Source organism: Amphiura filiformis, chromosome 6 (assembly GCF_039555335.1).
Source record: "Amphiura filiformis chromosome 6, Afil_fr2py, whole genome shotgun sequence".
Lineage (NCBI taxonomy): Eukaryota > Metazoa > Echinodermata > Ophiuroidea > Amphilepidida > Amphiuridae > Amphiura > Amphiura filiformis.
This window is the reverse complement of record NC_092633.1, coordinates 72189744-72215574: the sequence shown is the minus strand read 5'-3', so window position 1 is coordinate 72215574 and position 25831 is coordinate 72189744. Positions and strand designations below refer to the sequence as shown.

The following is a 25831-nucleotide window of genomic DNA, read 5'->3' as shown; positions in this document are numbered from 1 at the left end:
AAATAATACCTGAAAAAGGAGGAGGCCTTTTTTTTGGGTTTATTCTTCTGGTAGATAAGCCCTCATATATTGATCATTGTAAGTGACGAAAAAAACTACGTGATTTTACAGTATATCTCAGCAAACGCAAAACGTTTTCGAAATCATTGAAAACATTTATGGACTGGTTATAGTGTGTTTTCATACAAAACGTTTTAAATCGTTTCAATGACCTTTATATAACCCGACATGTTATTAAAACGTTTTTATTTGAACCAAAACCCAAAGTATAACATGTTTTTAAAACGTTTTAAAAACATTTTTGTGTTTGCTGAGTACACATCATAAATGCGTGGGGAATGAAAGTTTTAAACTGGGACTTTGTTCCAATGAGACTGGACGCGGACCGCAGCGGACGAGCACGACCAAAAAAAAAGTTTTTTTTATTTCAACAAAGTCTAAAGCCCCTGAAGTCACGCTAGCGAAAACCACAACTTCCTGCCTGGATATTTGTGCAGAGGGAGTAACAGCGATAAAAGTAACAGCAAAGTCAATCGCAATCGCCAAGGAACTCGTTGAGCCAATTGGGCGTCGTGATTGCTGCGATACCACGGCGATCTCGAGTAACCCGAACAAGACACCAGGAAGCCATACAAATGTTGTGTGATGAATGGTAGACAATAAATAACCTACGAGATAACTTTGGCATCAGTAAAACGCTAAGATTTACGGATGAAATATACTGCATGAAATAAAGGTAAGGAAATACGTGAAAATAATTTATCTGTCGATCCTAATTTTAGTTACTCCAAACTTGGATATATTAAAGGGCTGAATCCCGGGCTAAATGTTGGTAAGATGCTAGGCCTTGAATGCTCTGAACTGAAGGACCAATACAGTCAACATGCTTAACACTTCATTTTGAGACGTCAAAGCTACAAGAGCATAAGTAAATACTCATTGTATACATAAATCTCATATTACTTTTAAAATGCTTTTAAATTCTACAATCTATAGGAGTGCTTGTCATGTGTATGTTGCTGAGGGAGTGGCGATAGATTAGGTTTTTAACCTGCACTTTGAATACCATGACATACAGGCATCATCTTAGTAAATAGACTTTGTGGATTATTGTGTCATAGTATAGATTTGAGTATTTGTTCATATAATTTATAAACTAGTTTTGTATCTAGTTTTGAATGTGTATAATATATAATAAAGGCATATTACTGCATCATTTCTGTGATTATTTCCACCACTATGGGGCAAATGTGAAACAAACATTTATCTCTAGGCTAGCCAAATGGGTCAGTGAATTGAAGCAAACTTGACCTGGTTGTCATGACAGCCAATATCACCACTATAGAGCACACAATGTATTTTATTTTTAGATAGGAAGTTTGTCAGTATTCACAATTTTTGCAAACATGGTTAATTTTCAAAGAAATTCACATTTTAGTAAAAGTCCCGAAACTCCCGATAGGTATTTTGTTTTTTAAAATGATAATAAAATCGAAAATCTGGTGTTTATGCAGTTCAGTTTCTAACATCCATCATCTCCTTTTTATAATCGCCAGCCGAAACCTGCAGAAACAAACACATTGAAACAGCTACATCCATAACAAACAGTCTTTAGGTCTTTTAGTGCTATATACAACAATATAAAATTGCAGCTCTCCATCACAAAGGGGCTGAAAAAAAAGTAATTGGGAGTGGTACTCTTCTGTTGATGTGCATGTATTTTTACTCCTGCTGTGTCAATTTAACATATTTTGAGTTTGGACCCATAAAATAAGAAAGGGTCTGTGGATTTTCAAACCTATGCGGATGACCCTGTTTTGGCTTATTGCTACTATGAGTAATACTGCTCTGTAGAATCATTGCCTCATAAGAGCAAACAATAGGGCTAATTATTCAAACAAGCTAACAAAATACCGAAGTCAACAACAACAACAACAAAAACAAATGTCAACACAAACAAAAGTACAGTTGTTTAAGTACTTTGTGCATATGGGTTCATGCACTCCATCCCTGCTGACCATGCACTTGGAGAGTGTAGATTGAATTACAAACCACCAAAATGTGGAGAATGTGGTCAATTTCTGGGGTCTCATTATGCGCATATTCTGGCACTGGATTGGAATCCATGATCAATGAGTATTCTGTTTGCGTTTCCTCAGGCATGTTTTTGCCTTATTAGTCAATGTGGTGATGCCATAAGGCATACAATCAACATATAAGGTCATTTGGTCACCCCTCTAATTGTGTGGTTTTGTGTATAGATTGGTAATTAAGGTTAGCAACTGTCGCAATTTGGTAGTTCACAGCATCTTGTGATAAGCTTTGGCAAAAATTGCATTAATCATTTCATAGCAAGTGTAGTGTGTAGAAGAATTCAAATATCACAGATATAGTTTTGAAGGTTCTGTGGTTCGAAAGGGCTGAAACAACAACACTTTTGTAAAACATACATAACTCATTAGCAACAATAAATCAAGCAAGTTTTCAAAGTATATGATAAGGATAATGAACTGAGTGCAATGCATTCGTCAAGATAATCAAGCACGCGCCGTGGAGTTATTGCATTTAGCTCGAGAGCCGATAGGCTCAAGAGCTAATGCAATAACTCCATGGCAAGTGCAATTATCTTGACGAATGCATTTGCACGAGTACATTATCCGTCATACACTTTGAGTGTAGGCCTATTAAAACAATAGGCAATATTAATTGCTGCATTCATTATATTAGTTTTAATATTAGGAAAATATCTTACATTTTAAAAACACCGTTAGGACATTGACCAGCTACGTAGCATTTAACTGGTAAAGAAAATCAATCCAATCAAGTTAGCTATCAATGGTATCGATTATGCCATACGTCATACTTTAGTAACTTATTCACGCATGGTTTGTAACCAATTGACTTTATGTTGTGATCATTTAGAGCACTGATTCACCTGGAAACGATCGATTTAGATGTCCGACTAGTACTACGGTGAATATCAACTGGACTTTATAGCTCTATAATTTGAACTTTAAAATCTACTTATATTAAAACACACGACATTGGGATTTAACAATTTGTTCAGTATTATCATAGGCCTTCAAACACATGTGTTTGAAGGCCTATGGTATTATAAAGCATGATCATGATATTATGCGCTAGTGTGTGTTTCCGGCCCGCTATGTTATTTTAGATATAGGCCTACATGTATTTCATTTGTAAAATGCTGAACATTTTGCAATGGTGTCATCTTGTATAATTATGATCCACCTGTTTTGGCCCTTTTTAATTAATAGAAGCTCGATTATTCTCATTTGATGACAGATTTATTTGAGGTCATTAATCATAATTTATGACAATGATCTTTGCACGAGCGATTGCCCAATAGGGTGCAACTCTACTAGTCTTATTACAAGACTGCCCTACCCCAACCCTAAACCCTAACCCTAAACTCCGTAAACAAGGACTGGACTCAAGTCTAGCGAAGTTGCACCCTATTCGGTAATTGTACCCTATTATAGAACACCGCTTGTAACTATACCATTTTAACACCACAGAATGTATATTCGTATTTTTTTGATGGTATATATATCGAACAGACAATTTTATAGTTATGTGACCTCTGTGTCGAAAGCGCCACCTAACTCTACTAGGCCCTATATGGTTATGTGAAAGTAGTATTTCTAGTATTTGAGCGTGCGTATTATCTAGAATCTATTGTTTAGCGTGCAGGTTTTAGATAATGCATTGTTTAGCGTGCAGGTTTATATAATTTGGGCTGTGAAGGGTAGTTCATGAAAATAATACACGGAGAAGAATACATAACGATGAATAGAAACGGGCACTAGAAGTGTATGATTTGTAGAATGAACTATTGCAAAACATCAAAGTGTTATTTTTTAGTAATTGATTAAGATAATGAAAATCCATTTCTTGGCTGCTTTGACCAACAATACATCGTATACCCTCCTTAAGGGATCCAAAATGAGCGTTTATTATGCTTCGACAGTATTTTTTGTAGGGACATGAGAGCACCTCAGACCTATCGAATTGCATTCTGAATACTGGCATGTCTTTCTGATATCAAATAATTTTCATTTTTTAAAATCACAATATAATACAAATTTTATGACAAATTATAAAAATTGATATTTTTCAAATTTTTGATATATAACAGTCCTCGGTAATTATATAAATCTAATGATATATTCTTAAAGTGTATGTAGCAGGGAAAAGGAAAAGCCGACGTCAATTGAAAATTTTGACCTTTCATATTGAAGATATGGATTTTTTCCCAAAAGACCTAATTTTTTTGGTGTTTTGGGAAAAAAATCCATATCTTCAATAATGAAAGGTCAAAATTTTCAATTGATCGTCGGCTTTTCATCCCACCTACATACACTTTAAGTATAAATCATCAGATTTATAAAGTTTACTTCAAGTACTGTTAAATATCAAAATATCAATTTTTAATGATTTGCCATAAAATGTGTATTAAATTGCTAATTTCAAAAATCAAAATTATTTGATATCAGAATGACATTCTTCGTATTCAGAATGCAATTGATATGTCTGATGTGCTCTAATGTCCCAAAATAAATACTGTCCAAACGCTCATACCCCAGCCCTTAATGACCATATGTCATACATGTAGGTGATGATGATGATGCCATCAGATGAGGAGGTAACAAACTTGCAAACTGATAAGTGATGCCAAGAGCTCTCAAGTAAAGGAGCAAGGCATAGCATGATGAGTAGTAACATTTATTCATTGGCGTGTTCATGGGGTAACTTTAGGCTGGAGCTGCACAGTGCACAGGCTTATGCCAAAACATGGGGTGAGGTAACTTGCCTATCTGATAATAGTGATACTCCAAGAGCACCCAGGAGCAAGAAAGAAGTAATTGGTGTAGCATTTAGGGTTACCGTATGCCAAAAGCCCAAAACATGAAAAATATGCTTAGTTTCTGAGTTTAAAGCTCACAAGCCCTTCGGGGGAGGGGGGGGTACTCAACTTTCATTTTGGTCCATTTTCATTTTTGCGCCAAACTTTGGGATCAAGAGACTTCTGAACTGAAATTTGGGCATGTTTTGGGTATAGTGAATTGAATTTGGTCAAATTATAACAACCAACATTTTGGCTACAGAGCTAGAATTTTGAGAGTTTTACTCAATTGGAGCTAAGGAACTATAGCATGATCACCTACCAACTGAGGGTCTTCAGAATTGCTGGAGGGGGCTGGATGGTGTGAAAAGGTACCTTTGACCACCGCACAGTCTTGTGCCACCTTTACGTGTCAGTGTCCCCCTTCCAACTTTATCCTTAGCACTAAAGAGAAGAAACAGGAAAGTCCACATTGGTCCACAGATACCTCGCTGAGGATTCAATGTTGGTTAAGTCCTTGTTATCAGTCACATATAGTGCCATAAAATACATATTGACTTGTCTAATACAGACCCAATCATTCTTTTGACTCTCTTGTTTTTACTCAAACTTACACATGGTATTATCCCTACTTGCATATGCAAAGAACACAAAAGTCATAGTGTTGATTCAGTCATTCACTTGCATGTCATTGAAAAAGTGAAAGTAAATAAGACTTTATGTAAGTACTTGGCTTGTATAGAGGGATACAAGTTGTGTTACATTCAATGTGTAGTGTAGAGGGATGATAGTGCGGTTAGAAATAAGGCTACTGACATTCACTCTTGAGTTTCCCATCACATAATTTCTTAAATCAAGTGAGGTAACTTTTCATTGCTCATTATTTTTGTGACACAACTGTAAAACGTGCAAGTTGATATACCATGTATACCGCTCACTCACTCCAAGATGGATGATTAGCCCAAGTGAGATTTAAGGCGGTACTACACCCCTGTCCAATTTTGTGCCTATTTTTGCATTTTTCTCAAAAAGTATAGCGCATAGGGGCAAGGACTACAACTACTGCACTGGAAATTTTATTTCGGCACAGACAGCAGTTGTGGAGTTGCAGTCAAAAATGAGGGAAAACCAGTATTTGATCAATAAATCAATAACTACTTGCCTTGAGTTGCTGAATTTTCAGAGCAATAGTTGTAGTCCTTGCCCCTACAACATGCATATCTTAATTGTCACCTATGCGCCATAATTTTTGAGAAAAATGCAAAAATAGGCACAAAATTGGCCAGGGGTGTAGTTCCCCCTTAAAAGTATACTAAAAGAGGCAGCAAGTTTGGTAGCAAAATGGATGATTTGATTTTTCCACTAAAAATGCATGGATATTGCATGCCTATTCATTGCTGTTTTTGGTTTTTTGAAATATAACCAGTTTTTATTGTTATTTTTGGAAAATCACAATAATGAATTCAAGTGAAGGTGAGAAAATGAAGTGAGGGTGGGGGACACTCAAAATTGACTTTCATTAGCCTATAAGCCAAAATCTTCAAGAGCCATTCACCCATCCCAGTGGAAGTGAAAAAAAAGAGAGAATTGTATATCAATTGTCCAAATTGGGAATTAAAATTCTTATTAGGAATTTTTGAAATGAAACATTTGTCAAAAAGCAAGGAATATAGCAGAGAGTGAGCAGTATTAACAAAGTTGAAGCCCCATTCAAATACATGAAATTACAGATTCATGTAAAATGTCTTACTTTGTCTTTAATACAAAGCTAACAGGCTATGTTAGCACATCTATGACACTATAAACAAAGGTGCCAAAACCTGAATTTTGATTATTTTTATGATCCAAATCACCGAATAGGCCTTTGAGTCTGAAAATCTATAGGGCCCTCACATATTTTTATGGCCCAAAACTCATATTGAAAAATTTATGAACTAATTATTACATAATATATGACTAGTGAACGGATGCCTTTTTGCCCATATGTGGATTTGTTGAGTAATTGAAAGGTATGTTAGCACACATCAGGTACCTAACTGTTCCGATGGCCTACGCCGAAATTTGCCAAAAATAGGCTGATTATGATAATTTGAAGCTATTTGAAAAAAAACCTGTTTGAAACCCCAATGCCACAGCCACCTCCTGGGCACACCCTTGCACAACAAGCAAGATTGAGTCGTTTATCACAATAAAGTGAATCAAGAATCTTAAAATCTGAATCCTGAAATCACAGTATGTAATGAAAATGAAACTCCATTGATCAAATCATGTTATCATGTGAGTCATTTAAAAGGGCAAAGGTTACGACTGATGCAGCTTCTTTATAAATCTGGTATTTAAACTTCAGCGTAAATAGACTGTGAACTTATCAGATTTTTGTAATGGGATTAAAAGATACAAATTCCACATAGGTGAAATATGTGCAGTCCGAGGGAAACAGAAACATTAATGTTTACTGCTATTGGTAGGCCACATGATGTGAGACGGCCTATTCAGCAAGCCATGTAGTTATGTGTGGCATTTTGTTTACTTACCTTGCGACTAATAATAGTAAATTTTTGAATTGTTAACCAGTCAAAACATCCTTATAATATAATGATAGAAACCACTTATTGTCACTTTAGGAATCATTAGCAATTCTACATCCAATGTTTGCAGTACGGTAAATAAATAAATGGCCATATCCTGCTTTATTTACAGTGCCTGTAAGATTTTCTTAATGGTATGTTTATATTTTGATCTTGCATGTTTGGCTGGGATCACACCTCCACTTTTCAATTTATGAAAAGTCCTCCAGACTCCAGAGAACACATTTTAATATGCAGGCTTACATGTTTTGTACATATTCTGCATTATGTAAAAGAATTATTGACTGTTTGGTTGTGATCCTAGGTGGAGGGGTTATTTTGGATTCTGGCTGGGACCCATGCTCAATTCAACCAGCAATTGCAGTGGGGATAGTTTTTGCATTTATTTGTTCCAGAACAGTTGACTTGAAGCAAAGGGTGCTCCATTCCCGGGCTCCATTCACTCCCTTCACAGATTTTACACCATCCCTGTACAATAAACCATCACCAACAACAATTGGAAGATATTTTAATATCTTCCAATTTCTCTCATTGCAATTTTTTATTAATATCCCCTTACAGATATTTTCATACTTGACCTAAAATAGCAGACTTGTCTTTCAAACTGTCATCAGCATGGGGTAGAAATGTCATATTTTCAGTAGCAACAAAGCAAAATATGCCAGTAATTATTTATGTGCCCATAGTACATTGTCCCCTGGATATGTTCACAAGTCCAATGTCAGTATTTAGGGGTCATTCCAAAAATGTGAATGGTCAATTAGAAACTTATAGACCATAAAATAGAGTGATAGATAAGTACTTTTAACTCTAGTTAGGCAGTTACTATAGCAACATGTGATGTATAAAAGTAGGGCAAAGTTAAAGAGATGTGAAACAATTATGGCTCAAAGAAAGAAATTCTGGATTCACTAAAGTACACTACAAAACTTTTAAAAAAGAAAACAAGAGTGCTACCATTAAGAAATAGTTTTATAGGTTCAAAAAGCAATATTTATTTTTCTCATTTTGAGATATAAGCAGATATAACTCATCAACAGAAAAAACATGATTAGAAAATGTGTTTTGTTTTTGATAGTTTCAAATATATACATTGGTGTTTTTTTGTTAGATTATGGAAAATGGTTTGTATCATGTTGCATCTGAACACTTCATATTTAATTGTTCTCTTATTCCTTTGTAGGTAATTAATTTTTCTCTTGTTTCTTTGTAGGTAATTAATATTTTGAAGATTCAACATGGCAGATGATTATGAAGCAGAGGAGAGAGCCAGAAGGAGAGAAGAAAGGAGGAAAAAACGAGAAGCAGAAAGGTAGGTTTGCTTTGAAGATTATGAGATCTCTAAGATATTGAAACTATATTTGTGTGTTAAATTGCTAACACTTTTTACAGCAGGCCTGGAAAAGAGCCCGGCATAGGAGTGGCTTTGCAGTGTGGGCAATCCTCATAGGCCCCTTGCCCCAAGTATTGTGCTATAAACTGGGCATGTTCTTGTAAGAGCAGTTTGCTGTGTAGTGAAAACTATAACCAAACAATTGACTGCATGACAGCGCAGAAGCCTAACAAAGAATCAAGGAAGACATCATGCCAAAATGGCAGATGGGTAAAAGACAAACCACAAAGTAACAACATTAATAGTGATGGACAAATTATGGCATACTTCGACTGTCTATTCCTCCAATTCAATGTTGGACAAAACCAAGTTGTCATCAGATCCATGAGACCATGGAAGTAATAGACTCACCAACATTGGCTTAACTTCAAATCCTTGACAGACCTGTATCACTCGCCTTCACACTTATCATGGTATGAGATGCATTTTAATTGTTTTGAGCAAGTGTGCCAACTATTTTTCGCTGATTGTAACTACATTATAATAGAGACCAAAGTTTTCCATTTTCTAAAAGGCAAATTCTGTTTTGTGAATTGCAATACCTGTTTCCAACAATTTTTAAATAGTAAAATTGAACCCTCAACAAAGATAAACTTGTTAGCATGAACTTGGAGTGTCTTAAGGGAACTGGAATGAGTGTTTTGAGCATTTCGACAGCATTTTTTGAGCACATCAGACCTATCGAATTGCATTCTGAATACAAAGAATGTCTTTCTGATATCAAATAATTTTCATTTTTTGAAATTCACGATATAATACAAATTTTATAACAAATTATTAAAATTTGATATTTTTCACATTTTGAGATATAACAGTCCTCAAGTAAATTTTATAAATTTAATGATATAGTCTTAAAGTGTATGTAGCTGAGGAGGAAAAGTTGACGATCAATTGAAAATTTTGACCTTTCATATTGAAGATATGGATTTTTTCCCAAAAAGACCTAATTTTTTTGGTGTTTTGGGAAAAATCCATATCTTCAATACGAAAGGTCAAAATTTTCAATTGATCGTCGGCTTTTCATCCCACCTACATACACTTTAGGTAGAAATCATCAGATTTATAAAGTTTACTTCGAGTACTGTTAAATATCAAAAATATCAATTTTAATGATTTGCCATATTAAATGTGTATTACATTGCGAATTTCAAAAATCAAAATTATTTGATATCAGAAGGCCATTCTTCGTATTCAGAATGCAATTCGATATGTCTGATGTGCTCTAATGTCCCACAATAAATACTGTCCAAACGTTCATACCCCAGCCCTTAAGGCAAAGCAAAGCTTAAAATTACATTAATTAGTCTGACATAGTCTTCTCCAAGAAGTTATGACATAACCTGGTTTTCCACCAAAACACCAAATTCTGTTTCCTTTACCTGTAAAATGGAAAACTTTGGTCTCTACATTATAAGCTTTAACCATTACAGCAGCTAACTTGTGACGTTGGTAGCAAGGAACCCGTTGTTCATTACATTTGCTTTAGCAAAGTTATATAGAACAATATAAATCAACAAAACAATAACAGTAACAAAACATTATAAAACATGGTTTAAACCATGGTTTTCATTCTCAATTATTGGAGTACGATAATTTAAATCTTTGGTTTAAAAAAAGGAAAATTATTCCTTCCTGTCAGTTCATGACATAATGCTACTTGAGGAACATTATTTGATACTGCAAATATACTGTTTAGCACTTGGTTTAGGAATATTCACTGATTGTCTGGAGCTATGGTACCATTTGCATTACTTCATCAATAGCAGTATCATAGCACCTGAACCGTGAATTTGAGTGTTGTTGTATCAATGTCATTAACAGGTCATTTAAGAGCCATTGGTCATGTACCCCATACAGAGATGGGCTTGAAATTAATACAACAACTGCGGCTAAATCGCTGTAGAGAAGGAAACGTTGAGCTTTATTAATAGTTATGTGAGGATTAATTGATGGTATACAAGAAAATGGATCTTTAATTGGTGACTCAGAGTTTCCCTGGTCAAAGTTTAATAAAGCAAGTGTAAGGAGATGCAGACCAAGGATGCAGATATATCCTATACCATCCTCCTAGACTTAAGAAATATGAATGTTGCAGCAAGTCTTTTTATTTGGTTTCTATAGCATTGGATACTTTCTGTTTTGGCACATCAGACCCACTTCAATGCCAGTAAAGTAACATAGACCCCGGGAACATAGACCCATATAATATGATCAAATTTTCCCAATTTTGATATAAAATTGGATCGGTTGAGCCCATATTTATTGGTCGAGCTATGAGTTTTAAAATATTGGACGAGACGTAGTCGAGTTCAATATTTTACAACTCATAGCGAGACCAATAAATATTGGGCGTAAAGCATCCAATTTTATCATTATTATGTTTTGGATCCAATATTATCACAACTTGGATCCATCAAAACATAATAATGTTTAAAAATGGGTTCATCTAAAGAGCATCATCACCATGCATGCTGTCTTCAAACCACACAAACATACCAACTGCTGCCAAACTGCAATGGTATGTTAATAAGACCTAAATAGATAAAAGATGAAGTGTTATGTTTGTAATGATAGTTTGGTGTCTACATCAGTAAACTCTGACTCAACAGTTAAAGACCCAATCATAGCAGTAAAAATGCCCATATATGTTAATTACTATGATGACATTTGATTGTGGTTTTTGTGTAGGGATGATGAGAGAAAACTTTAGTCAGATGAAAAACAAATTTAAGGCCACATAAAATAAATTTGTTGGTTCTTGTTCGGAAGGTGTTGTAAAAGTGATGAGGGAGGGAGTAGTTTTTCTGTTTTTTCAATGCTAAATTGGCAGCTAGCAGCTGTATGATTATGCGATTTCTAGGATGCATTCTTGGAAATAATGAGGTACTTTTTATTACAAAAGCATCTTTCAAGTGATTCATGCTGCTTAATTAATATTTTATCATCTTGAATTTCTGGAGCTTTAAAATCAAAAGTTACACTTGTAAATTGAAAAAGAAAAAAAAACATTATGGACCAACAACTCCAGAAAAACTATTTTAAGATATTAATTTTATGTGGCCTTTTGTGAAATTTGTTTGGAAGGAAATGGCCCTTAAAAATATATGTATAAAAACTAGATAGGAAATTATCAAAAGCGTGTTTTCGTTCCATTAATGCTTGATTTGTGCCATACATTACTTTATCAGGGGTGCAGACACCCCCTGGCAGGTACCACATGAGTGGGGTGAAAAAAGAAATGAACTGGTCTTTTAGTATTAAATAGTGCTCATATTCTCCTACAATGAAGAATAATTTCCAGCATGATCCATAGATTAAAAACCCAACAAATACAGGTGGACCACCCATACAAGGGTGCTTTTTCTCCGTACCCTTGCTATGGGGTATTTTCTCCAGACCCCATATTAATTTTACCACCCAAAACCCTTTATTCCTGCATGGACTGAAGTGTGTCTGAAGTATAATTTGTGTGTGCATGTTGTTTTGTTTTCTGTGTGTTTTATATGCATGCTACAGATTGGCCAACCAAAACAACACTGAAGACATCGACCAACAAATTGAAGAGATGAGGAAACGGCGTGAGGAACGAAGACGTCAACGACAAATGTGTGTGTTTGTTATGTATTTCCCTATTAGTATTAGTAGTTTTATTATTCAAGTATAAAGATGATCAAAGGAGCAGACACGTAGCCAGGATTTGTTTTAGGCAGGGTGCGGATTCCCTAAATGTGGAACCTTTTTCCCAAAAGTAATCAATTACATGCAAAAAGTGAACAAGTTTAACCCCTTAAAAAATTTGACTTTATTCATCTATCTGGAACTGTTTAACATGAAAAAGTGTTCCCTTTGTTAATTTTTCATCTAATTTATATGGACTTTTTTGGGGCAAAGGAGGTAAAATGGAACCTTTTTGTCATGGGGCAAAGGAGGTAAAAGGCGACCTTTTTGTTGATGGGGCAAAGGAGGTATTGATAATGTTACACAAGTAAACATAATCCGCAGTTCTATTTGGAAGTGCAAATTCACAATATTGATGAAGTGAAAGCTTATCAATTTAAAAAATGGATTAATTAGTTGATATATAGTATTTTTGTCATTCCTTAGCAATCATGTGAATGTGACATTTTGTCCTTTCCTTCCTCCTCCTCCTCCTTGTAATTGAAATTGTCCTCCTTGTGATTGAAATTGTCATATTATAATCCATTTTCCTCTTACTCAAAATCATCATCATCATCGTCATCTTCATCACCATCATCATTTTCATAATCATTATTATCATTGTCATCATCATCGTTATCAACTAATCATTTTGCATCGTCAAAGAAGAAAACAAATGTCACAAAAGTATCTTACACCTTTAACACATATGGTATGAATTGTGGAAGCTAAATACCTGAATGGTCTTCAAGACATTGGTGCAGGGTGACATTTGGATGTAGACATATTAAATGCTATCCAGTTGGCAATGTTGGTAGAAATCATTTGTACACTACCTACTACCCCACAAACACAAAAATGTTCTTAAAACCTTTATTCAAAATGCTTTAATAACAGTGAAAAGTAACATTTGAACAGGAGTCCATTCTTTATGCAAATCACACATTATGGCTTTAAAGGATGATTTCAGTCTTTCTTTCTGTACCAATTTCACCATAAATATTTTTTTCAGAGGTGGCAGGCTGCCACCCAAAGTTATGTGCCTGAATTTACATCATTACATTAAGAAATAATTTTTGAGGGATGCAAAGAATTTGGCCATAAGAAATAATTTTCCAAATTTAAAATCAGTATCCAATTGTCAATTTCTTTTTCAACATTATGCACTAGAATATCCCCCATGATGATAACATAAATCCAAAGTTTTTATTCAACGTAAAATGGCTTCTGAAGTTCACATAGGCCTACCACACACATTTGTTTAAGACAAAAGAATGAGCATATTCAACAACACAATGTCGCATTGATTAAGGCCTCATCTTGTAGGCCAAAGATCAAATTCAAATACCTTTTGGCTATTATTTTATTGTGTCTAACTCTGGATGGGTAACCTTGATAACATTCTACAAATCTTGTGAGCACTTTTAGAGCATAGGTGTTAACATTGTAATGCATTTGTTATGATCAGTGTGGTTATTTAATTTTGTTTGAAATGACAAATGCCATTGACATATGATAGTTTTGATAAATGTGATTCAAGATAAGTCAAACAGTGCCAGTATGGACATTTTGGATGTACTCAACTTGGGAAGTATGGAGAAGTGTATCATCATCATTTGAAAAGCAGATTATTCAATGCAATTTGAACATTTTATGGTTATAACAATGGTGGTGAAATGTAAAATTGTGCAAAATTTACCATGCAATCATCATCAAAAATTGGTCTAAAATTGTTCGAAAATATGATATTTTGTGGAGGAAATGAAAATTTAGTAACATGTTTGTTTAGTGAGAGATGACCTCAAATATGTTCATCATTTTAATGGGTTAATAGGTGGCTGTCAAAATAGGATAATGAGAGGGAGTTAGAAAAGGGGATTAAAAAAAGGGGCCTTCCACCTCCATCGCCCATTTTCAGTGAGGGCCCCTCTCCCCAGCAAGTAGACCAGTTCAAAACAAGAGATTTCCTTGTGATCTACCACAGATCAGTCAATTTTTTGTGAAATCCGTGATATAAAGGAATGTTATCCAATAGGCTTGAGTGCCAATTAGTAGGTCATTTGCCATGCATTTTAAGTGGCAGGAAGAAAGATAGGACCAAAATTGGCATATTATTTTGATTTTGAAAACATGGTGTCACAATTGACAAGACCCATACTTACAGTAGGTTGGCACTTTATGTGAAATTATGTTCCATGTACAAATGCATAAATGTGTTTTATATAGACTCCTTACTCAGTAAAATATTACCATTTAAATATTACGCCTGTAAATTCTTGTTCCAATAATATATTGTAACATATAAAATACTTTTTGTGCCATATGACTCAAAAAACCAAGTTCATGGTTCTTCTCCACAAAGAGGAACAATGGAACATAAAAGCAAACGCCTTCTGGCGCGTTGCCACAAAAGCTTGAGAAATAAAAATGCACTTTTGCGCATGCGTTTGCAGGGAGAACCTCGTTTTGGAAGCAAGATGGTGGATCGGTGCAAAGGGTGAATAGTTATTCTGAAATTTGAATTCAGGTGCTTTCAAGGATTTTTTAAAGCTTACCAGCATGTGTTTGTGGTTTGTGAGTATAGAGAGGCAGATTGTATTAATTCTGTAATTAATGAAAAGTATTATTAGGTAAAAAATTGTACTGACTATTAAGTTTTCTTGTGACATGTATTTTTAGTTCTGCAGAAACACCTAAAGAGTCAAGTATAACAAATGGTCCAGCAGCAGAAGAAACATCTTTAGAAAGAATAAGACGAGAAAGGCGGGAAAGACGAGAAAGGGAGAAGGCAGAAGCTGAAAAGAATGAGGTAAGTTTACAAAAGAAATTTGACACAAAATGTGTTGTTTATTGAGATTTGTATTGAACTTCAGTTGTATTTCCCCGACACTTTTCTGTCAAGATGCCATGATGGGCAGATAAAAAACAAATTGATTGGAACTGGTTTAAATTGGGCAATCCTTTGTTTTAGGTTTAAAAAAATTAATAGCCCTGATCTTGACTTTAAAACCATCCCAAACCATCCCAAACCATTATCATAACCCGAAATAAAAAAATAAGAACCTAAAACTAGGATTCCCACAAATTATGGGTCATCTATTTTTCTAATGCATGTTCCCCAATCAAGTGCAGCACTGTACTTCACTTGGAAAGGAACAGATATGGAACTTAACTGTTATTTACTGAGAATTAATTGCACTCAAAGCAACTGTGTAAATCATTCCTGCTGCTGGGAAATTCCTAATAATTGGTCCTTTTCTTTTGCAATGATCAAAGAAGAAATATCTTTGTTTTAACTTTTATTGTAACTATTTTAGTAATCATAAACTCTAATCTAAACATGCATGTCAGAAATAAGTAATGGAAGATATTGGGATGCTAGTCCCAAAGTAGTAAACAGTTTATATACAATTACAAGATTAACAAGAATAAGGATTAACCACCAAATTTATAATTCTAATGGTGCAAATTAGACATTGAAATGAGCATTTACATGGAGGTGGTATTTGTAGTATTTTGATGGCCTGTATTTTGGTTGTATAATTGGGTCTGACATGAAACCTTAGTGTTACCATTCTGTTCTCACTTAGTCCCAATTAGTGGTTCATTCTGACATGTTAGCCAACTGTTTTAGCATGGGTCATTGCTAGGCCATTGAGTGACCTCATCCTGAAAAGGGCACCAATGTATAGAAGAGTACAGCAAAGGGAATAACCATGGTAACACAGAGATGACCATGGTGAATGCTCACAAAAGTTCCAAAAAATATTTGATTAACATTATGTTACAAGGGACCAGCTTTTATTTCATTTATTTTAATTAAATAAACTAATTATAGTAATTATGGTAACATCTGCAATTTGTTAATACATAAACTCTTATGTTTCATAGGCATAAGATTGTAAGGCACAGAATTTGAAAACTGTTAATATTTATTCAAATTCAGGAGACAACAACAGACACAAGTTCCACATACATCTCAAGACGTAATAGAAGGTTGAAAGAGGAGAACAATAATGAAGAAGTGGAAGCAAAACGTAAAGCAGAGGTAAGTAGTCTGGGGAGGGGGCACTCAACCTCAGAGGTAATGGGTATGTGACTGTCATTAGGCCCCCTACCTGATGACCCTCCCCTCCCTTTTTAGGTTTGTTTACCCAATTACCTGTCAATTACCTGTCTTGCATTTATCACCATTTCTTGAATTTTGAATCAAAATGCCATAAAAAAAAATTAAAATAATGCCAAAACTTTAAAATTATCTTATTTTAGCCAATTTGAACAAAAAGTAGCATTTTGCTCCAATTACTACCCCATGACCCTTTTTCCAAATTTTTACTCAATAACTCACTTTTTTTTTGTTATACCCAATGACCCCCTTTTTTTAAACAACAGTTTATGCCGCTATGCCCCCACTTCCGGTAGGTACATGCCTGTTACATGTACATGAGTGCCCCCTCTGGGAATTAGTATGCTCATAAGCATAATCAAGGGTTGGGTTGGAAAGCGGTGACACAGAGTCAACAAAAAGGATACAGCATATACAATATGTAAATCCCAAGTAAGGGTCCTATAAAAATATTGCACTGAATCCTCCTTCTTGTCTGCTTTATTTCATCTGGTGAAAAAGGAGAGAAGACTATTTTCAACATGATTGGACATGTCAACAGTTCCTGTATAAAGATCATTTTAATGGTGTAGAAAGGGTGTAATTTTAGTGCTTTGATTCGACTTGGAAATATCAATATAATTTCATGTAGAAAATATAGATAATGATTAAAATTTTATTGTGACTTTTCTAGGAAGAGGCCAAGAGGAAGGAAGAAGAAGAAAGACTAAGAAGAGAAGAAGAAGAAAGACAAAGACAAGAAGAGGAGGAAAGACAAAGGCAAGAAGAGGAAGAAAGACTTAGACGCGAAGAAGAGGAGAGATTAAAGCAAGAAGAGGAAGAGAGGCTAAGACAGGTAAGCATAGCATATTATGAGCAGTAACCAAGAGAGAATCTGCAGTATATATGTAAAATAATCTTGGCAAAAATCCTCCAGAATGACTGAAACCAGATGAAGGAGGTCCAACACACATTTTGTGCTGATGGCCTATATCAGCTCATCAGAATTACCTAGATGGTAATTTCACAAAACTGTTATAAACTTTTTGTAAAGTTATTGAGTAGTCTGAACAAATCCTAGGATACTATGATCTTCATTATGGGCTAACTCAAAATATGGATGTTTTTAGTACACCTGTATTCAAAAGACTTATTTCTTCTTAGTCCAAGACCCCAAATCCAATTTATTCTTTTGCCTACCCCTAAAGACCACTAATTAAGAAGTTGGCACCATGAGACTCACACTGCAAAACAACAGTGTTTAGAGTTGACTTTTTTCACTAACTTTTTCGTAATGGAATTTTAAACATGTTTTAAATGCTAAATATGGTTAGGGATTTGATGTTTTGTGTTTAGGTATTAAACACATGAAGTCTTAGAATTTGGCATTGGTTTTTATATGTTAAACGTGTTTACAAGTCAATGGTAAAAGAGTTTTAATATCTAAACACCATTGTCCTGAGGGTCCTGTGCAGGTTTTTTTTTAAACACTAAGGCAAGTGTGATGGCAGGAGTTGTATATTTCCAGTTTTAGCCCTTTAACTAAAAAACTGCAGTGTATAGGAATTGAGTCAAGGAAGCCAATAATAGAATTCATATATCTGTAGTGGGCTATAAACATGCATAGCCTACTACTTTCCTTGTTCACAACAAGTACCAAGCAAGTAGGACCCAGTTACAAAATGATTATATGGAGTATGTTGAACAGTTCATGATACCTTCTCTTCTATGTTTACATGCCTACTGTATGTGAGTGATAGTGGAATGAAACAATTTTAAGCATGGTTAATGCTCAGGTGAAGGTGAGGTGCTTGGGATTAATTTAACAGTTTTTAACTATTCTACTTAAAATATTCACACTGAAACTATATATTTAATTCTAATTTGTTATCTACTATAACATTACAGGAGGAAGAAAGGAGGCAACTAGAAGAAGAAAGACTACTAGAAGAAGAGGAAGAACGATTACGAGAAGAAGAAGAGGAAGAAAGGTTGCGACAAGAGGAAGAAGAAGAAGAAAGACGATTACAAGAAGAAGAGGAGGAAGAAGAAAGAAGATTGCAAGAAGAAGAAGAAAGACAACAAGAAGAGGAAGAAGAGAGACTTAGGCTAGAAGAGGAGGAAAGAAGACTACAAGAAAGGAAACAAGAAGAAGACAAGCACCGCAGAGATGAAGCTGCTGAAGAAGAGAAACTAAAACGAGCTGAGAGAGAAAGACAACGACAAGAACAAGTAAGTGATGACCATGATGAAAACATCCTAGAACACAAATGTAAAAAGAGACTGGTCATGTGATGAAGATTTGGCAACTTGTAGCAGAGTTAGCCATTTTCTGTTGCATCGTTAGTACAGGGAAGAGCATTCACCCTACTGCACTTTTGGACGGTGGTTTACAAATATTTTTAAAATGTAACTGAATTTAGTGTTTTTAACACCAAAGACATTAAATACCATATACCACGTACACAGCCTGTGCCAAAAGTTTTATTAAAGTCAAGTCTTTTGCAATCCACCATGTAATTATATCACTTCTTGAACATATTCCTTTCCTCCATGGGCAAATCAAATCAAAACTTTTTACTGCCATTTATCTATAGAGGTTATCCACTTTACTCATGTGTGACTTCTAACAAAAGGCGCCGATTCCCGTAGTATTCCTCATTCAAACCAATTCAATGCACGACCTCAGAGTTCCTTCCATTCTTTGGTGGGATATTTTGAAACAGTCATGGTTGCACATGCATGTACTTCTTTTGAAAGTCCTAAATAAGGTATAGCAGTCGTTGATAGGATATGCAGCTTAACCTCTATTGCGTCGATTGATCTATCTGCGGCTATTGCTGCTATTTCTCATTTATCTCAATTGTGTTGGATGATCCATCTGTGACTTATTATTGCTCTTTTGGTTATTTGCTTTATTTGTTACAGGATGACCGAAGGAAAAAAGAACTGGAAGATGAGAGGGACCGTAAACAAAAAGCTCTGGAAGCAGTAAGTTTATAAAGTAATAGTTTCTATTTAGACTTGGTACTAAGTCGTCAGGGTCTGGTATGCCACCTCTGAATATATTGGGGAGGGGGGAAATGGGGATGGAAAGCAAGACAAATGTCTGTATCAAAATCACCAAGGTGGATAAATACTTGGCTATTTCTAGGCTTAAGTGCTGCAATCTTAGTACAAACCATTTGATTTTTGTCTGTGAAAATATAATATTTGTCCAATGTTGTAATTGTTTATATTTGAGAAAATATTAATGGAATTGTCCCAGTGGAGCTGTAAAAAGCTTAAAATTAGAAAACATGCATGGTGTACATCAATGTCTACCAGCATGTCTAGGCCCTACATACGATAGACATTAGAGCAACAATTATGTTGAGCTGAAAATAATTTGTTCTATTAAAGTGATTATTTGTCTTTTGTTTTCTATACAAAATCTGAACTGAATCATAAGAATGTTTACATCAATTTCGTTTATATTATTTTATCTTCCTATTATACATCTGTTTGATGAACATTACCCATTACTAATAAGGTATATGCTAATATTGCCCCACCTATAAATAAAAGCATCTATTAAAAGTTAGCAAATAGTAAAGACAAGGATACAATGTCTTGGCAAATAATAAGTTCAATAAATGTCTTTTTAGATTCAAAATATCTAAATATTAGTCAAAGATTTGCAATCAAATGCTCCTTGGTTATTTGTGACATGTTTGCCAGGAACCAGTTTCTTTCGCTGTAGCAACTATCTGTAGATTGACCATGCTTACTTTGTGGTATTTATAAAGAGAGTGGTCTGGTTGCTATAGCAACAATGTGTACATGAGTAGAGTGCCCTCTATCGGATTACACTTGGTGCGTTAATTGGATGTAATGAAGACCACACTTTGCCCTGAGGGTGTTTACTGACATAGGGAAACCTATCCAAATGATTATGGATGGATTACATAAAAATACTACTCCTGGATCAGGTCAAGATCGTTATCTGAAAACATGCAGCTAATGAAATATCTAGCGTGGAATTGACTTATTTAAGAGAACATTTTGAATACATATGTGTCCAATAACTTCAATGTAATACTTTCTGGTTGGTAATCAGAGTATGCATTCAATTAAAATTTGACTCTCATAGTTGACTGCCTTTGGAATGGGAATACATGAAGTCAAAATCCTTCACATATACTCGAAATGAGAAATACCTGAATAAAATTTATATTAAAGCTGGGCTACTTTTTAGTTGAGTGGTTCATCCAATGCTTGTGTTCAGAAAATGATCATTGACAATAACATTGATGGTGATGATGATGATGATGATGAAGATGATGATGAAATATGATGATAATAAGAATGGCTAACAGGGTTCCCGTTAAGGTTTTAAAAATGTGCGTCCGTAATGACGCAAGTTTGCTGACGAGGTTGCAAAAACTTGCGTCCAGACAGATTTTTGTGCGTCCATCTGAAATTCACGATTATGACGATACACACGTACCCCGGGTCTAGTACACCTCATCAAATGTTGATTGTTAAAAAAAAATAAAAGTGCATTTTTGCCGTGATATTCCATCTCAATTCGCTATGATAATTTTTCTCATTTCTGTGTCAGTTTTGGTCCGAACGTGGTCAAAAACAGGTGCAATCACATGAGCAAAGTCTGTCAATCTTGAGCAAATTTTCGTTCGTACTTTACTTCCGCATTTCTTTTTTTAAATTAACGTGTTGTTGATGCTACAAAGCTAAAACACGCGCTGCCACAAATAATACGAAAAAGGGTTATCATTTGGATTTTGTCTTTAAAAATTGCTTTTATTCATCGTAACAATAATACTATGTATAAGGAAACCTAGATTATTTATGAGAAAATAAACTTAAAATATTAAAAATTGAATATTGTCAGGTTGTGATAAATAATTAAATAAACATTAACCGCACGTTAGCGGCACGTGTTCAGTCCAGCAAGTTGCTTGTAAACAAATCAATCGGGACCAGGGCCGGATTTACCTTTTCGGGGGCCCTGGGCCAGGCCAAAATTTGGAGGCCCCAAACGCACTGTGAGGAAGGTATGTGGCTAAGTTTTTAAATTTTACTAGGACATTTGCGCGCAAAAAATGCCAATTTTAGCCCGAATTGAAGCTAAATTTGACTACATAACATGTCAGTGCGCCGAAGCGCGAACATTTTTGCGATTTTTGTAGGTTATTTTGGCCCAAAACAGTGTTTTTTAACTAATATGGAAGATGCACACTGCACAGGGCAATTTTGGGGGCCCGGGCCCATCTGGCCCTATGGTAAATCCGGCCCTGATCGGGACTAAGGCCATCAAACAGCGATCGTTCGGAAAGCATGCAAAAAGAGCACGATTTCCTGACGTTGCATTTACAAATATTGCAGAATTTACTTCAATTCTTAGCAGATGGTCAAAATTTTGGGGCTTTTATTATCTTAAAAATATAAAAGAATTAAAATTTCATATTTTTATCATCAATTAATGATAAAATTTCGAAGTTTTGTCTGCGTCCACATGCATGTGACATGGATGCAAAATACTTGATTAGCCATGTGAACTTGCGTCCAAATTTGTAAAATACGCGTCTGGGCGCAATGACGCACACTAACGGGAAGCCTGATGGCTAATAAGTGTGATGATGACAATAAATTCAATAATCTTATGATGACAGTCATGTTGGAGGTAAAGATGATGATGATGATGGTGACAGTGGTGGTGATGATGATGGCAACAATGGTGGTGATGGTAATGATGATAATCACTTTCATTGATGGTGATGGTAGTGATGAAAATAGTAATGATGATGATGGTGGTGATGATGATGGTCATGGTAACAAACACGGTAACAAAAATAGTAGAGTAGAATATCACACCGGTTTGGGTGGTTTGCATTTGGACACCCTATTCGAAAAGATTTCAGACAATTGAAATGATTGAACTTGAAGACAAGAAAAAAAATCTTCAAATGGGACACAAATGATAATTTCCTTGTAAACCATAATTGATTGGTGCTATACCTCATTTTGTTATTTGTAACAGAAAGCCAAAGAAGCAGAAAAAAGCAGCCTAACCAATGGACATATGACCAATGGCAATAGCAAGAAACCTGGACTCCTTGGTAGCAAGCTATCAGTTGGCAAGAGGATGAATATTAAGGTTAGTAGCATGCCATTCAAGTTGTGACTACAGAATGAATATGATGGGCAGTTAGTGTGCCATGGGGGCATTTGGGAACTTGAAATCTCACCCCCCCCCCCTCGGCGTGTCCAGGATCTGTTCCTGCTGGGGGCTCAGAGGGGCTTTCAGAGTTAAGCGGGGGGCTTAAATGGCTAAAATCATCCAAAACCGGCTTATTTAACATGATTTTTAACAAAGTGCGGGGGGCTTCAGCACCCAAAGCCCCCCGGACATGCCACTGGCCCCACTAGCCCCGGTTGCTCCCTCAGAACAAGAAATCAGTGAAAATCCCACTATTTGGGCTAAAAATTCCAAAAATTGTTGGCATACTTTCTGATTCCCCCCTGTATAACTTTGACCGTGTTAGCAGTCTACACGGGAGATGGTGATGTGCATTAATTAGCAAATAAGTGTTGTTTTGAGACCAAGATGTGTTTCTATCACAGGAGATAGCATTATTTTAAGTGGAACAATGAAGCAGCACACCAAGCTGTTCCCTGCAAATGATACACGCAAATTAAACCACAATTATTTTCTCCAAATAGGCTATGATGCTAAAAAAGGCCAGTGAGGAAGTCAAGAAAGAAGCAGAAGAAAGAGCAACAGAGAAGACCAAATATGTCAGCAATAATGTTGCTGATCTTGAGATGGATTCCTTAGATCACCAATCATTGGAAGAGTTATGTCATCAATTACACAATCACCTGATGGAGGCTGAGGCTGAGAGTTTTGATCTGGAGGTGGTGGTACGCAGACAAGACATGGAGGTATGTATTGCATCTATGACCCCGTTTACACAGAAGTGGATCGTATACGTGACTGAGAAAATGGGCCCCCTCATCTCTATTCATGGTGTTAGGAGCTCTCTTTCTTATCCACATGGATTCTTTGATGCGGCGTGCCCCCGAATCACAATCACATTCCATTTTCTCAGTCACGTATACGATCCACTTCTGTTGGTGACCAATCAACTAGAAGGAAGGATCAAGTACCATCACTCCGATGTTGGTCCATCCATGAGCATCACCCATACATGACGGAATCTGCAATCTCCCACCTATTTCATTGGAACTTCACATAAAATAATTCAACATATTGTGTTGTTTCTTTCAGATTGAGGAACTTCAGTACAAAGCAAGTGAAGCCAAAGGAAGATTGTAAGTACTTCACAGAGTCTTATCAGTGGTTTACAGACAACATGGTGCAAAAATTGCCAAATATGTAATGTCACTCTGCTCACATTATTGCAAAGAATTAAATTGTAATGCCAAAACTTAATTTTGTAATTCTTCAAGAGTTTTGGGCATGCGCTGGTGATCATTGATTGCGTTGAGGAGGTGAAGTCTCTGCCCCCTCTATGCGATAGCTGTCCTATGGGTCAACTGCTTTGTTATCATGATAGGTGATCAGCCAGTTTAGTGTGATGTTTATCACATTCTGCGTTCAGGCTCATATGCGCTGACACACAGCTCGTAACTCTGAAGAATTAGGAAATTTGGTAGCAGTGGCACAAACAAAGTTAAGTTTAATCTGAAATAGGCCTAAAGGATGATGTACTTTGCAAATGTTGGTCACTTTTGTCCCACTATTTGTAGCTGCGGAGAGGAAAACTTCCAACTTACCTTATATTCAGTCGTCAAATTGTTGGGGAGTTTTTAATGTTGATTTCTCTTGATGCTTTATATTCAGTTGTCAACTGTCAACATAGAAGTAAGCAAACACCTAATAGTAAATAGGGTAAATTAAACCAATTAAAAATATAATAAAACATTTCATGTAGTGTTTCTCAGTCAAGAGTGGTTAAGTTTAATTTATACTACATGTATTATATATTTTTATTTTCTTTCCAGCATTAAACCAACATTGAAGAAGGTTGAGAAGAAGTAAGTGTTCCAGATTTGGCCAAAAGTATTTTTGAAGCCAATAAGAGAAGGGGTGCTATTTAGGTCAAATGTGAATGTTGCGTACATTATGAGTTTCCAGTAATAGAAATATTATGAGTAAAGTACTGGACTGACCTTAGAAATTTGGCAAATAAGGGAGCCGTAGATTTAAATAATCACATCCATGGCACTTGTACGTAACCGATATTCCTGGCTGATTGCAGATGAAGTCCCACAAGGGGATATGACAATTCCAGGTTTCTGAGATCCTTTGTCCTATTACGTCAAATAATGTCATCTTGAGTCTTATTGGCAATGCTGACCGACTTGTCAGGGGAGATGGTGACTTGGATTGGCAGTCATTAACAAGACAAGAGGATCCATGCATGCTCCTGACAGAATTCTCCTCAAACACGTCAAGTGGGAAAACAAAGTTAGCATATTATTATTACAAATGTAGTGGCTATTTAAAAAAAAAAATGAAGTAGATTCTTAGTAGTTTAAATATAATTTTTAACATAATCGTTTTTATTATTTTCCTCTTTATTGCCCTACAGTTAACAAGAATCAATGAAACTATACCCAAGATGACCACTGAGGTATATTTATAGACTAGGCACGGTAGTCAGTTGTTCTTAGACTAGATTTCCAAACATTCATTTTGTAGTTTAGACTTGCAAATTTGAATTATAATGTTTGTATCATACTAGTAGTAGCAACAATTAATGATATTTTATGACATGTATCCACTTCATGTAGAAAATGCTTGTATCATAATATAAGTGTTTTTTGTTTTGTTTGACCGCTTCCAGGTACTGATGATTCCAAATCAACGCATATGAAGATGATACCGCTCTAATTATTGTTTGAATATTTGAGACAACAAGGATCAGTCCAGCATTACACTGATCAACATGCACACTGACATTCTTAAGCCATAATGTATAATTTTTTTTTAATTTCAATTTTGTTATTCTTGTTCTTGTTATTTTGTTATACTCAAAAGGCTGAATTAAAAACTGTCAGGAAAGTTTTCAGTCCAATTTAAGCCGAAATAACAATGTAAAGTGATATATACCTCAATGAGTTATGGGGACTTGATGTCTTAATATGACATTATATCACAATTGCTGTTAACCTGACAAGTACACCGAATT

General features: G+C 35.4%; 1 protein-coding gene across 3 annotated transcripts; it reads left to right on the top strand.

Moving 5' to 3' along the window:
* Positions 1 to 524: 524 nt before the first annotated feature.
* Positions 525 to 25614, top strand: LOC140155980 (uncharacterized). 3 transcript variants are annotated; one of them, XM_072179023.1, is made up of 14 exons: positions 525 to 736; positions 8669 to 8767; positions 12365 to 12454; positions 15185 to 15314; positions 16452 to 16553; positions 17305 to 17466; positions 18519 to 18842; positions 19539 to 19601; positions 22654 to 22770; positions 23337 to 23558; positions 23905 to 23948; positions 24642 to 24674; positions 25232 to 25273; positions 25487 to 25614. In XM_072179023.1, the coding sequence occupies exons 2-13, from the start codon at positions 8694 to 8696 to the stop codon at positions 25233 to 25235; spliced, it is 1365 nt and encodes a 454-aa protein (XP_072035124.1). In that variant the 5' UTR covers positions 525 to 736; positions 8669 to 8693; the 3' UTR covers positions 25236 to 25273; positions 25487 to 25614. The 3 variants fall into 3 exon arrangements, with proteins under 3 accessions (XP_072035124.1, XP_072035123.1, XP_072035125.1); XM_072179022.1 differs by lacking the exon at positions 25232 to 25273; XM_072179024.1 differs by lacking the exons at positions 12365 to 12454; positions 25232 to 25273 and having other exon boundaries at positions 531 to 736.
* Positions 25615 to 25831: the final 217 nt, after the last annotated feature.

Excerpts from the sequence above, each read along its gene's own strand:
- LOC140155980 (XM_072179022.1), top strand. The coding sequence starts at position 8,694 with ATGGCAGATGATTATGAAGCAGAGGAGAGAGCCAGAAGGAGAGAAGAA. Across the intron at positions 15,315-16,451 it reads CAGAAGCTGAAAAGAATGAG|GAGACAACAACAGACACAAG; the intron begins GTAAGTTTACAA and ends ATTCAAATTCAG. Across the intron at positions 17,467-18,518 it reads AGGAAGAGAGGCTAAGACAG|GAGGAAGAAAGGAGGCAACT; the intron begins GTAAGCATAGCA and ends ATAACATTACAG.